Source organism: Arvicola amphibius, chromosome 12 (assembly GCF_903992535.2).
Source record: "Arvicola amphibius chromosome 12, mArvAmp1.2, whole genome shotgun sequence".
NCBI classification, from domain to species: Eukaryota; Metazoa; Chordata; class Mammalia; order Rodentia; family Cricetidae; genus Arvicola; species Arvicola amphibius.
The window spans coordinates 34840075-34855109 of record NC_052058.2 but is presented as its reverse complement, the minus strand read 5'-3'; the positions used below and the strand labels follow the sequence as shown (position 1 = coordinate 34855109).

Below are 15035 nucleotides of genomic sequence, written 5' to 3'. Positions count from 1 at the left end.
AGGCCAAGCTGGGAAGGGATGTTGATGGCGGGGGGGACCCTTTCCAACTTTGTTACCCTCCATAGTCCACCCACCCTGTGCAAAAGGACCGATATTCCCAGAGCAATGAGAAGCTGTCCCTACAGCCGTTTTCCCCAATCTTTCTCCCATCCTTCCACTACAGAAGAGTCTGTCAGTGCCTAACCACAAAGGCAAATGTCACCTGTCGCCATTGTCACTTCGTCACTGCCTTTCCCTTCTCAACATTGCAAAGATCACCCTGGACCACTCTGCCGCCAGAAGGTCACCACTCTGGTTGATACAGGGGCACACTGCAACGTGGGTTTTCTCTAGGGGTGTCTGTCTGTGTGTGTGCTGGTGCCTGACAGACTGTGCCAGTTTGAGGGGCTGGTGTTACAGGTTTGTCTTTGGTTATATCCTTGATATGTTGGGGAGTGGAAAACGGGAGAAAGTATTGTGTGTGCATGTGTGTTTGTCTGTCTGTCTCTGTGCATACATACATACATACATACATACATAGATACATACATACATACATACATATTGTGAACTAGTCTCCCACACCTGCTTACATCAATGTTTACTCCCAATCCAGCCCCATATATTCATCTCTGAGCCCTGTGCTGGCTCCCACCACATGGCACATCTGGGTGAGGACCACTCCACCTATAGGAGAAGACCAGGCTATTTGCTGACCTCCGCTGACCTAGAATAGGATTCTAAGGCAACTAACTATAAGTCTTCCCAACAGCAGAAGGTTTAAGACCAAAGTCCTGGATTAATAAGCCACCTAGGAATTGCTGAGCAGCCAAAGATGCAGCCAAAACACACACGAGATAACCTCAGCTATAAGCCTTTCTACAGGAAACAAGAACTATAAGAAACACCCACTTATTCCCCCAAAAGATGGCCAGGTTTGGGGTGACTCTCAAATGAGAAAAGAGTGAATGTTACATAGCCCCAACCCATGGTTTTCCATCCTGCTAGAAGGGAAAGAAAGCCCGATTTTCATGGGACACTGGGGGAGGGAACACCGTGCCTGTCATTGTGAATGAAGAGCACCAATCAACTGTCTTTTACAAAGCGTTTGGCTAGGCTTTCATTTCTAACTAGACAAAGCAGATGGAAAGGAAAGAGAAGAAAATACAGAAGAAGCAAAGGAGAGAGGGGACTATGGAAAGCTAGAAGCAGGCTCCCAAACAATGACAAGGTGAAAGGGTAAATCTGAGAGCTCACACACAGCTAGCAGAAGCCTCAGTGGGAGGGAGCCCTTGGTCACCTCCTCTCTGCTAGCTTCTGAGGATGTTCTGTAGTATGTGGTCCAGTTGGCCTCAGGGAGAAGGCTGGCTCGTTCCTGTATTCTGGTATTTAATGTGGTCCTTGATCCACAGGAGCCACCAGACAGTACTGGTTGGGTCCACAGGTGACTGGATAGATGGAGGGATAGATGAAAGACAGTCAGTGACAAATGGGACACATACATCCAGTGAAGAGCCAACTGTCAGTGGACAGCTGCTCTCCCCCATCAAACACGACCTGGAGAGGGATGAAGACAGGAAGACTGTGGACCATTAGCCTCTAAGACCTGTAACTGCCCTCCCTCAATTGATCCTGCCTAGAGTTGATTCCCTTATCTGACTCAGGAGTCCTTCCTCCCATCAGCTTAGCCTCAGTTTCAGACATTTCTGGTCACCTGCCCCTCTGTATCCATTCAGTTAGTGCCAGCTCATCCTTCTAGGCCTAGCCTTGTTATTGCTGCGTCCAGGAAGCCTCCTGGACACTGTCACTATCTGTCTCCCTGGCCACAAGGTACTGCTCCATCCCTTCTGCCACTATGGATAACAGGACTTTTTCATATCTCCATCTTCCCTGACCAAGCTGGAAGCCCCATGGAAGCAGGAAGCAAGCCACAGTGCTGGGGCTCATTAAATCTGCAAACGCGACAGATGGAACTGTGTGAGAAGACAGCTCGAGAAGCTGTTGCTGAGCAGGCTCTCCAGAGCAGGGCCCTGATCTTAGCCCCTCTCAGCAGCTTCTGACTTCATTGCTTGAGTTCGCAAGGCTCTGGAGTGAAGCAGAAAGACCCATGCCCACCTGCCCATCTGGTGAGCCAGCTGACAGGCTTGAGTGAAGATAACATCACAGACAAACTCACAGCCCGCTAAAGTCATCCACCAGCCAGTGCCAAAGCCGAACTGGAGAGACAGTGAGCCCAGCCTACTTCCAGGTAAGGTGACTGGAAGGAGCCTCCCTGCCCCCCTCTTCCTTCCCTCCCTCCCTCCAAGGCCAAGAACAGAACACGGCACGTCCTGCCGGAGGGAGAAATTGTTCGGCAAGCCACAAGGACATTTGTATGGTGATCGCAGGCCTGGGACGAGAATACCATATGTAATCCCTCCCAGCTCAGCTGTTCTAGGCAGCATGGGGGTGGGAGACTCTCCTCCAAACTCAGCTACTCCAGGGGTGCTTCTGACCACCCTACTTTGCTGTTGTTTCTGTTTTATTATGATGTCAGGTGGAACCCAAATCTTTGTACATGCTAGCCAACAGTCCTACACGGAGCCATAAACCCAGCCCTTTTAAAGACACTATGTCAACGTCATTGAGAAAATGTGGAATTCAGACTGAGTCATGCAGTTGTATAGCTTGGTCTCTTAGTAAGGCTTCTCATTGTTAAGTGAGAGCCGGACCTCTCCCTGGCACTTAGCTGGGTTTGGGTAACCTCTTCCCCATGCTGGATTACCTGGCCCCACCTCCATGTAAGGGGAGGAGCTTGGTTCTGCCTCAACTTGATGTGCCCTGCTTTGTGCAAATCCATGAGAGGTCTGCCCCTTTCTGAATGGAGATGGAGGAGGAGTGGATGGGGAGGGGGTAGATGGGAAAATGGAGAGGACAGGAAATGTGGAGGGAGGGGAAACTGGTTGGTATGTAAAATAAATGAAAAAAGTGTTATTTAAATAGAAAAAATAAAATAAAAAAAAGACTGAGTCATGGATAGCAGTGGGTCCATGAGCCCACAGGGACCCAGGCAAGCACCAGGATGGTGGTCTCCTACAACCCACCCTCCCACCAATCACCAAGATCAGAGTTTGGAAACCTGCTAGCTCCGGGCAACACTGTGCCTCATGATGTTAAATCACAGATAATCCAGTGGTACCATGCAACAAGCAGGCCAAGGGCACAGGGCAGTGAACTGCTTCAGCAGGGTTACTACTCAGAGAAACAGTTTCCAACACGGTTCACTGGCAGCCTAGCAGGTCATGGTGCGCAAGGCTCGGTACTAACAACAATGAACGCGTCAAGCGCATCAGCAGACTCACAATTAGGGCAAGGCAAGTCTTCCAGCAGGGCTGACTTTTCACCCACTCCCATTCAGTCATGCTTGTAAAAGGGAGAAATAAGACACGGCAGCTGGGAAGGCCGCACAACCTACACGGCCCTACAGCTTCTCTGTGCCTCCCAATCCACACGGCAGTGGCCTCTCACTAAAGTGGAGGGCTGAGATGAGAGCCCATTTACTCCTCTAGACAGTGCTTTGAATGTCATAAGATTCAGAAAGGGGGTCACCCTCGCGAGAATCATCCGTCCTGTCCTAACAAAGAGGAAAGTGGGTCAGTCTGCCTGAGGAGCTCAAGCAATGTCCCCAGGCAATAACAAGACCACTGTGCAGGATGGAGTTCCCCGTCTTTTAGGGGACTTGCAGGACTAGACATCTGGACAGAAGTGTCCTCCAGTCTCTAGATTCTTTTCCCATCTGTGCCTAATAGACACACTAAGACTCTTAGAATGAGGCCTGGGAACAACCCCATGCATATCTTCCTCGGGGACGCTGGCAACAGCCACATGCATCTTTGACAGAAAGTGTAACCACTGTGTCCTCTGAAGTCACCAGCAGTGGTGGAGAGAAGACTCTGGAACAGGCCAAACCCCGACTGGAATTACATTCTGCCTCTTAGTAACAATGATTTGATACAAATCACTTAACATCTGTTAAAATCACAACTGAAACAGGTGCTGAGGGGGAAATGAGCACCTAGGGCCAGACCCACATGGGCATCAAAAAAGGATGGCTTCCTCTATGTCTGGTGACATGGCCAGGAACCAGAGACTAGGACTTTAGAGTAACTTAAAGAAAAGCAGAGGTGGTGTGTCCTCTAATCCGAATTCAGAGACTGTCTTCACACTCAGTCTCCTGACACCACTCCAGCCAGAGCTGCCTGACAAGGGAAGGAGCCACTCCATTGTAGCCACGCCCCCAAACACCCAGCGTGCCAACACAGTCTGGAGGATTAGAAGAGGCAGCTGGCTAAAGCCATGCACGGTGCACCCCGCATCACGGGAGTCTGAATAATCACTCACTTGGAAATAACACATTTAGGCCAGTTGTGGTCTTGTGTAAATCCTTCGGGGACCGAGAAACAAGAAAGGCCTAGATTCGTGTAGATGGAAAATAGACGTGTATATGCACAGCCAAACGCTTCTCAGCACTGCCTCTTTCTGCACCATGATCTTAGCAGCTGCAGCAACTGAGTCCACAAAGATCAAACAAATTGATCAACATCACACAGACAGGAAGTGGAGCAGAGACTGGACCAGAATCTGTGGAACTGCAAGTCCCATTTTCTTTCCTCTCCCAAGCGTCCTAGAAGATCAATGGCAGAGAGGGAAGAAGATGAGCAGAAAGGCCAAGGAATTAGAACAAAGTGAGAAGCTGGGAAGCTGGTGACAAAAGCCATGGACACTCTCCCCAGGGTAGACGGATCCAAGTCTGGCAGTAAACAGAGAGAAGAGTCACCCCGTGAGCCACCTTCTGCAAACACACCACTGGGAGCATTCTGAGAAAGGCCGGTCATGTCAGCACTGCTAATCCGAGTCTGAATCACTGCATACAGGGAAGAGAGCGCTGGTGAGGACGCTGAGAACCCACAGGACAGCACAGCCTGGCTGACCACCAGCATGATCAGAGCCTGATTAGCTGAGAGCGTCAGGGCTGCTGGCCAACTACACCAAATTAAGCGTTCCCAGTGTTACGCTCTCCAGCAGTGGGCTTCGTGCTGGTTCTTGATGCATGAGGTAGCATTCTGAATGATAATTAATTAGAGGGGAGAAGCAGAATAAGGAAGCATAGTACATCAGATGAAATTAGTATAATTCAGCCTTTCTCTTTCATTTTACCTGCAATCAGAGTAGGCTGGCAAGGTGGCTTGGGTCAGGAGGGAAACCCCAGGGAGCATCCACTGTTCTATACTCCTACGATCCATTGGGCCCTCACCCATTCCCAGACGCACCACACCCCTAGCCAGCTCTTCCACGCAAACCAACTCAGGCCCAGGGACTGACAGCCACTCTCTGTTTACCACCTCTGTGCCATGAGACCCCTGGAACCAGTCCCAGCCAGCTCTCCTAGCTCAGTTTTCTAGTCTGATCTCAAATTATTGGATTCTTTTGAAATTGGAGGCCCTCCCTTGCCTTCCTGTGGAAGTCCTGATCCCTAATAGAGGTGTTTTTAAAAGGAGCACACACCAATCAGCACAAGCACCAAAGAAGAACGCTCGCTCACTCCAGGCATCACTTGCTACGCCACAGACACCTCCACTGAACGTCAACAAATCCTGCGGCAAACCGGCCCACTTCTCCAAAGAGATAGAAACTCAATTTATCCCTACAGGTGGATGCAAGCAAAAAAAGAAAACTACTAGGAAAAACATCTGGGTTTCAACTTGGAAAATCCGGGCAGTAACCTATAAGCAGGCTTCCCACCTGCCCCATAGCTTCTTCTGAGACAGAGAAGAACGTGGGTCACCTGTTAGGGACCCATCAGTAGCTAAATCGTGTTAAGGCTTTTCTCTGTATAGTCAGGTACTGGGGACGGAGCGCTCATGTGTTCCCTGTGTTTCTTTTATACACCTGAGCCATTCAGCGGCCCTGGGCATCAGGCATGAGCGGCCTCGGCTCCCGTGACCTACCTCATTGATGAAGGAGTGGGCCCCTTGTGGGCTAAGCAGTAAGATGGCACGGCGCAGCGTGTCCCGGTAGCGGTTCAGCTCCTCTGTCTTCATGGTGGTGAAGAGACTGGTAAACACGTGACTGATATTCTTGTCCACCTTTTGTAAAGAGACGTCGAGGCCCAGCCGTGAGGCCTGGTCCAGAAAGCTTTGGAGCCCACGGATATCTGAGCATGGGAGAAGAGGAAGGAAGAACCATCTTTAAATGGGAAGGGATCTAGCCGGGAGGGCCACTAACCCCAATGCTCCCAACCCAGGCAGCCACCAGCAGAAACGGGGTTCCTGTCTACTCACTCATTCAAAGCAGGCTGCAAGGCAGCAACTTAGACCCAACATCCTGATCAGCATCCAGCCCTAGGGTATAGAGTGGTTATCATCTAGCATTGGGAATCCTTTCTGCCGTCTGAAAGGTACTATGACAGAAACCACCCTTTGTAATCCTTTTCTTTTCTCATGTGTAGTCTCAATACATGACAGACTGGCCGTTCTGTACTCCAGGCTAAACAGGCTGGTGACCCTGCCTCGGGTTTCCCCATCTCCCTCTGTACCTCACATCAGAGGTTTCTTGACACTTCTAGAGACAGATAAGACTACTGACTACCCTGAAGAGACCTGACCCAGTCTTGGGATGGGCCATTCTAACTCTGGGTGGTACGCTCTAATCCTCTGAATGTCAGCATCTCATGTGATGACCCCTAGCCAATACCACAGGCCTTGTCTTGCTTCAGGATCCGATTTTCTTCCTAGAACTTCCTTCCTCTTGCTTTGTACCAAGAGGTGACTCATCCCAAATCCAATCAGAAGCTCATGTTCCAACTGATTCAGAGATAAAGAGATGGCCACGGTCCTTCACTGAGACTTTCCCCAGTACTAGGAAGGAACATCTATCCACGAGGTAAGTCAATTGAATCAGTTACCTGAGGGTAGGAGTCCAGAGTGGATCCTGGAGCCCAGAAAGATGACATACCCTCACTGACCTACCACCGTGAGGGGCCAGGAGCTGTTTCTTTGTTTTTGTTGTTGTCGCTGTTGTTGTTTTTTTTTGTTTGTTTGTTTGTTTTGTTTTTTCGAGACAGGGTTTCCCTGTAGTTTCTAGAGCCTGTCCTGGAACTAGCTCTTGTAGACCAGGCTGGCCTCGAACTCAGAGATCCACCTGCCTCTGCCTCCCGAGTGCTGGGATTAAAGGCATGCGCCACCACCGCCCAGCATCGCTGTTGTTGTTAAGTACGACTCTACGAAACATGAAGCAACAGCTCTGCACAAGCAATCCAACTTCCCCCAAGGGACACTGCTCAAGAATGGAACCAATACAGAAGAAGCAAGCAGGGATAAGCCGGGGACACCGCCGCTATTTTGATGCTATTCAAGCCTTGACGTCCATCTGTGTCTGACACTGTCTCCTGGACTTCCCAAGAGTTCCCTCTGCTTCCTAAGCCACTTCATGTTTCATTTCTGTCACTTGTAACCTAAATTGTCAACACAAAATAGGAAAGTCATTTTGCTATCCTAGAATACTTCCATTACCTCCTTGTGCTGGTTGGTTTGGGGTGTCAACTTCATATAAGCCGTAGTACGATTAATAAAAACCCAAAGAGAGATATTGGAGTTCGGCCTTAAGGTCAGAAAAGCAAAACACACAGCCACTGACTCTTACCTCTACCTCATTCTGAAATGGCAATCCTGCCTCCAGGAATCTCAGAATGAGACTCTCTGAGAGCTGTCTCCTCCTGTCTTATATTCCTCTCTCTGGGCTAGGATTAAAGGCGTGCATCGCTACAGCCTGGTTTCTATGGCAAACTAGTGTGGCTACTGGGATTAAAGGTGTGTGTTACCACTGCCTGGTCTGTAAGGCTGATCAGTGTGACTGTTTTTCTCTATGACCTTCAGGAAAAATCTATTTATTAAAATACAAATGAAATATCACTACAACAAGATACAGTCATCAGAGGAGGGAGCCCCAGTTGAGGAAATGCCTCTAAGAGATCTAGGTGTATGATATTTTCTCAATTAGTGATCAGTGTGGGAAATTCCAGCCCATGGTGGGCGGTGCCATCTCTGAGCTGGTGATCCTGGGTTCTGTAAGAAAGCAGGTTGAGCAAGCCATGGAAAGCAAGCCAATAAGTAGCTCCCCTCCAAGGCCTCTGCATCAGCTCCTGCCTCCAGGATTCTGCCCTGTATGAGTTCCTATCTTGTTTCCCTTCAATGATGAACAGCAATGTTGACGTATAAGTCGAACCCTTTCCTCCCTGACTTGTTTTCTGGTCGTGATGTTTTATCACAGCAAGAGAAACCCTAGGACACTGCCTTATCCTTACATTCCTGATCCCAGGGGCAGCTCCTCTAGAGGATTCGGAGTACCTCATCTAGTCCCACAAGGCCACTGTCCCCATGCCCTGTGGGTCACTGAGATTGCAATCACTATGTAGTGCTAACTAGACAGGTTTTATTTCCTGGTACTTCTCTGGAAATGCCTCCTCCTGGCTGTCACACACAGTTCTACATGAGCGGGTGTCCAGGATGGTGGTATAGAGGCCCTCAGCTTCCTATCTTGACAGGAAGGCAGACTTACCAGTAAGTCTAGTCTCAGCTTCACCATAGCAGGAGTAGTCCCAGGACTACCACAGGGGAAAGGCCAAGAGTAGGCCCTGCTGGAAATTCTGAGAGATCCTTAAACACCCAGGCAAAGCATTTCTCCTTTCCACTCTTCAACTTGCTCATCTATAATAAAATGAGACTCTGAAAGACACGATTCCTATGCAATGGCCTTCTTGGGTCCAAGAAGCTGGCACATGGTAGTCCAGAGAGCCAGGTTCCTAATGATCCAAAGAAGAAAACTGTGGTACCCTGAGGAGGATCCTACAGGCCATTTCAGAGATAGGCAAAGCAAACCAACAGGTAAGCCTGCAGTCACCTGTGCTCTAGTCTAGCCAAGACTTTGGTCTGTACATTTGGGAACCTCACCCTGAAACACAGACATGATACAAGTTAGGGCTTAGGGCCCTGAGTAAGAAGCAAAGAGGCACCAGGAGGGGTCTCTTCACTAAGCTCCAGAGTGAGGACAATACTGCCGGCAGATAGCCCTCCAAGGACGCTGACAAGTATCAATAATAATAATAATAATAAATAATATAAATAAGATAAAACCTTTACAGGACAATATAAACAAACAAGCAGAAAAACAAAGAGCCAAATAAAAGAGTACAAAAAACATATATAGATGCATGGATATACACACTGGAACACACAGAAATCCCATAAAAATGCCAAAATAGGAAATCATAATATGTAAACAAATGACAAATAAAAAAATAAAAAGTGAAAAATACAAAATGCTCAAGAGAAGTATTGTGAGACAAAAAAAATTCCAAAACTACCATTAAATTCATTTTGTGTTGGCCATCTACTGCTGGGCCTGGGATCTGGCCTTAAGAATGGTTTTATATTCTTCTCAAAACTTCATGGAACCTTCTCAAAAACCGACCACATGCTAGGTAACAAAACAAACCTCAACAGAAATACAAAAAAATTGGAATAACCCCATTACCTATCAGATCACCATGGCTTAAAACTAGAATTCAACAGCAACATTAAATCCAGAAAGCCTACAAACACATGGAAATTAAACAATGCTGACCTGAAGCATCAATGAGTCAAGGATGAAATAAAGGGGGAAATTAAAGACTTCCTAAAATTCAATGAAAATGACCACACAACATATCCAAATATATGGGACACACTGAAAGCAGTGTTAAGAGGAAAGTTCATAGCACTAAATGCCTAGATGAAAAAGCTAAAAAAAAATCCCACACTAGTAAATTAACAGAACATTTAAAAACTTTAGAACATAAAGAAGCAAACTCACCCAGGAGAACTAGACAGCAGGAAATAATCAAATTGAGAGCTAAAATCACCAAAATAGAAACAAAGAAAACAATACAAAGAATCAATGGGACAAAGAGTGGGTTCTTCGAGAACATCAACAAAATAGACAAACCTTTATCCAAACTAACCAAAAGGCAGAGGAAAAAAATCCAAATTAACAAAATCAGAAATGCAAAGGGGGACATAACAACAGAAACAGAGGAAATCCAGAGAATCATCAGGTCATATTTAGAAAACCTGTACTCCATAAAATTATACTCTACAAACTTAAAGGAAATGGACAACTTTCTGAATAAATATCACTTAACAAAATTAAATCAAGACCAGATAAGCAAATTAAATAAACCTATAACTGCTAAAGAAATAGAAACAGTCATCAAAAGTCTCCCAACCAGAAAAAGCCCAGGACCAGATGGTTTCAACTCAGAATTCTACAAGATTTTCAAAGAACTAATACCAATATTCCTCAAATTATTCCACATAATAGAAACATGAGGAATTTTGTCAAACTCTTTTTATAAGGCTACAATTACCCTGATACCCAAACCACAGAAAGACATTACTAAGAAAGAGAATTATAGACCATTCTCTCTCATGAAATTTGATGCAAAAATACCCAATAAAATACTGGCAAATTGAATCCAAGAACACATCAGGAACATCATCCACCATGATCAAGTTGGCTTCATCCCAGAGATGCAGGGTTGGTTCAACATATGAAAATCTGTCAATGTAATCCATCATATAAGCAAACTGAAAAATAAAAACCACATGATCATCTCATTAGATGCTGAAAACACTTTTGACAAAAAACAACATCTCTTCATGATAAAGATCTTGGAGAGAGCAGAGATACAAGGAACACACTTAAACATAATAAAGGCAATATACAGCAAGCCAACAGCCAACATCAAACTAAATGGAGAGAAACTCCCAGTGATCCCACTGAAATCAGGAACAAGGTTATCCACTCTTTCCATATCTATTCAATATAGTTCTTGAGATTCTAGCTAGAGCAATAAGACAACAAAAGGAGATGTAAATCAGAAAAGAAAAAGTCAAACTCTCACTATTTGCTGATGATATGATAGTTTACATAAGTGACCCCAAAATTTCTACCAAGGAACTCCTACAACTCATAAATACTTATAGTAATGTAGCAGGATACAAGATTAACTCAAAAAAAAATAAGCCATCCTTTACACAGATGATAAATGTGCTGAGAAAGAAATCAGAGAAATATCGCTCTTCAAAATAGCCACAAATAGCATAAAATAACTCAGAGTACTCTAATCAAGCAAGTGGAAGACTTGTATGACAAGAACTTTAAATCTTTAAAGAAAAAAAAATTGAAGAAGACACCAGAAAATGGAAAGATCTTTCATGCTCTTGGGTAGGTAGAATTAATATAGTAGAAAATGGCAATCTTACCAAAAACCATCTACAGATTCAGTGCAATGCCCATCAAAATCCCAGCAAAATTCTTCACAGACCTTGAAAGAACAATACTCAACTTCATATGGAAAAGCAAAAAACCAAGGAAAGCCAAAACAATCCTGTACAATAAAGGATCTCTGGAGGCAACACAATCCCTGACTTCAAACTCTACTATAGAGATAAAGTAATGAAAACAGCCTGGTATTGGCACAAGAACAGACAGGAGGACCCATGGAACTGAATCAAAGACCCAAAAAGAGAACTCTCAACAGAGAAATCTGAAATGGCTAAAAGACACTTAAGGAAATGTTCAACATCCTTAATCATCAGAGAAATGCAAATCAAAACACCTGATTTTTGACAAAAAAGAAAAATATATAAAATGGAAAAAAGCACATTTAACAAATGGTACTGGCATAACTGGATATCAACATGTAGAAGAATGAAAATAGATCCATGTCTATCAAAATACACAAAACTCAAGTCCAAATGGATCAAAGACCTCAACATAGAGCCAGCAACACTAAACCTCACAGAAGAGAAAGTGGAAAGTTCACTTGAACGCATTGGCACAGGAGACCACTTCTTAAATATAACCCCAGCAGCACAGACACTGATAGAAACAGTTAATAAATGAGACCTCCTAAAACTGAAAAGCTTCTGTAAAGCAAAGGACATGATCAACAAGACAAAACGACAGCCTACAGAATGGGAAAAGATCTTCACTAACCCCACATCAGACAGAGGGCTGATCTCAAAAATATACAAAGAACTCAAGAAATTGATCATCAAAAAAACCAAATAATCAAATTTAAAAAATGGAGTACAGACCCAAACAGAAAACTCTCAACAGAGAAATCTGAAATGGCTGAAAGACACTTAAGGAAATGTTCAACATCCTTAGTCATCAGAGAAATGCAAATCAAAACAACTTTGAGATGACATTTTACACCGGTAAGAATGGCCAAGATCAAAAACACTGATGACAACTTATGCTGGAGAGGTTGTGTGGAAAAGGGAACACTCCTGTATTGCTGGGGAATACAAGCTGGTACAGCCCCTTTGGATGTCAGTGTGTCGATTTCTCAGAAAATTAGGAAACAACCTTCCTTAAGACCCAATAATACCACTTTGGGGTATATTTCCATAGGATGCTCAATCGTGCCACAAGGACATGTGCTCAACCATGTTCATAGCAGCATTGTTTGTCATAGCCAGAACCTGAAAACAATCTAAATGCCCCTCCTTGTCTGAAGAATGGACAAGGAAAATGTGGTACATGTACACAATGGAGTACTACACAGCAGGAAACAATAACGACATCTTCGAGTTTTGCAGGCAAATGGATGGAGCTATAAAACATCATATTGAGTGAGGTAACCCAAACCCAGAAAGATAATTATCATGTGTACTCACTCATAAGTGGTTTTTAAACATAAAGCAAAGAAAACCAGCCTACAAATCACAATCCCAGAGAACCTAGACAACAATGTATGTCCCTAAGAAAGACATACATGGATTTAATCTACATGGGAAGTAGAAAAAGATAAGATCTCCTAAGTAAATTGGGAGCATGAAGGGGAGGGGAGAGGGTTGAAGAGGAAGGTAAAGGAAGGGAAGGGAGCAGAAAAAAAATGTACAGCTCAATAAAATCAATAGAAAAGAAAACAAACAAACAAACAAAAACTTAAAAAGAATTGTTTTATATACCCAATAAGACTCCATTGGAAAGAAAAACTAAGTTTTCACTTACAAATGGGCATCAGTTGAAGAAAGCATCTGAGTTAGAGATGGGCTTGTGTCAGCTTCTTCTCTCAGTGCTGGGACCCTATCTGGGGCCTTGTCCAGCTATGTGTCTCAATATTTATCATCTACTGCAGGAGGTCTCTAATGATGGCTGAATAAGACACTGATCTATGAGTATAGCAGAATGTCATTAGGAATCATTTTGTTGCTATCTATGTTCCCTTTGCTGAACAGTACTATTTAGTTTTCCTCTAGGCCCATGGCTTATCTAGGCTCCAGATCTTGGCCACCCACGCAATGTTGAGGACTGGTTCCTTCTTATGAAGCGGGTCTTAAATACAATCAGATATTGGTTGGTTAGACCCATAAACTTTCACTAGCACATCTTGCAAGCAGGTCATGATTATAAATCAAAGGGTTTGTAGCCAGGTTTATGTCTGTTTCTCCTTTGGTAGCATGTGAAGTAACTTCCAGTACCAAGAACACTAGTCAGGAGGGGTGAAGGCTCTGTGTAGGCACCAGCTCAACTTTTCCATGTTCAATGAGTTATGTAGGTTTTTGTCTTCAGCAATGGGGCTTACCATCAGTTTGTGGGGATCAACCAATAGCTTTGGCAATAGCCTGTGTACACGTTTGGCTTTACAGTACTGTTCACAATACTCAAGATGTGAAATCAACCTAAGTATCCATCGACAGATGGACGGACGGACAGACGGACAGATGGATGGATGGAGAAAAACACAGGGCATAAATATAAATGAGTACTATTCAGCCATAAAAAGTAATGAAATCCTGTCAGTTGTGGAAGTATGGATAAACTTAGATGAATTTGTGTCAAGAGAAATGCTAATGGTATTCTGCTATACTCACAGATGGGTGCCTAGCCCAATTGTGATCAGAGAGGCATCACCTAGCAACTGATAGGAGCAGATGTAGAGACCCACAGCCAAACACTAGATGGAGCCAGGGCAACCCTGCAGAATACAGGGAGGAAGCATTGTAGAAGCCAGAAGTGTTGAGGACACCACAAGAAGATGCCCCACACAGTCAATTAAGCGGGGCTCAGAGGAGCTCACAGAGACTGAAGTGACAATCAAGGACCCTATATTGGTCTGAGTTAGATTCTCTGCATATGCATTATGGTTGTGTACATTAGTGTTTTGTGAGACTCCTAACGGAGGGAATGGGGCTATCACTGACCATTTTGCCTGTACTTAGAACCTTTTTCCTCCTACTAGGTTGCCTCATCCAGCCATGATATGAGGGTTTATACCGAGTCTTATTGCTTCTTGTTATGCCGTGTTTGGTTGATAGCCCAAAGAGGCCTGATTTTTTTTTTTTAGAAAGGAAACATAGGAGGTGAATTGGGGGAGACAGAACGATGGGAGGTAGGAGCAGGCTGACTGAGGGGAGTGGAGGGAAGAGAGGCTGTGGCTGGAACACAGTATATAAGAGAAGAAAAAAGTTACAAAATGAAGGGAGGGAGGGAAAGATGGAGGAAAGGAAGGAAGGAAGGAAGGAAGGAAGGAAGGAAGGAAGGAAGGAAGAAAGAAAGCGCGCTACCCATCATAACCCAGAGAACGTCTCAGCACCCAGAAGCCAATGTAGTATAAACAGTATCCACAAGTGGAGTATATGGCTGCTTTTGTGCCCCTGGGAATGGTCTCTCTAGTCCCATCACTTTGAATATCCCTCTGTCTTGTCCACACAGACAGCTTTGACCTATAGGACAGACGTAAATGTAACACAAACAGTGTTTTGAGTGGCTGTATGTTTCAGTTTCTGCCCTTGGGCTTGGCTACTACTATATAAATGGCCCTAGGGTAGCCTGCTGACAAGATGCTGTGACACACAGAAGAATTAGGATGGCCCCAAAGCAAGCCCTACAATCACATACCAGCAGAACCCAGACACAAGTGCGGACACAGCAGAACAGTCAGGTTGAACTATGGACTCATCAAAAAT

At 44.9% G+C, this 15035-nt stretch overlaps 1 protein-coding gene across 1 annotated transcript in view; it reads right to left on the bottom strand.

Annotated features, from left to right (window-relative positions):
• Grid1 (glutamate ionotropic receptor delta type subunit 1) overlaps nucleotides 1–15035 on the bottom strand; it is a 729852-nt gene that overhangs the window by 506138 nt on the left and 208679 nt on the right. Inside the window, exon 4 of the mRNA XM_038349621.1 lies at nucleotides 5967–6172. Coding sequence (XP_038205549.1) covers nucleotides 5967–6172 — 206 coding nt within the window. The remainder of the gene's footprint in view (nucleotides 1–5966; nucleotides 6173–15035) is intronic.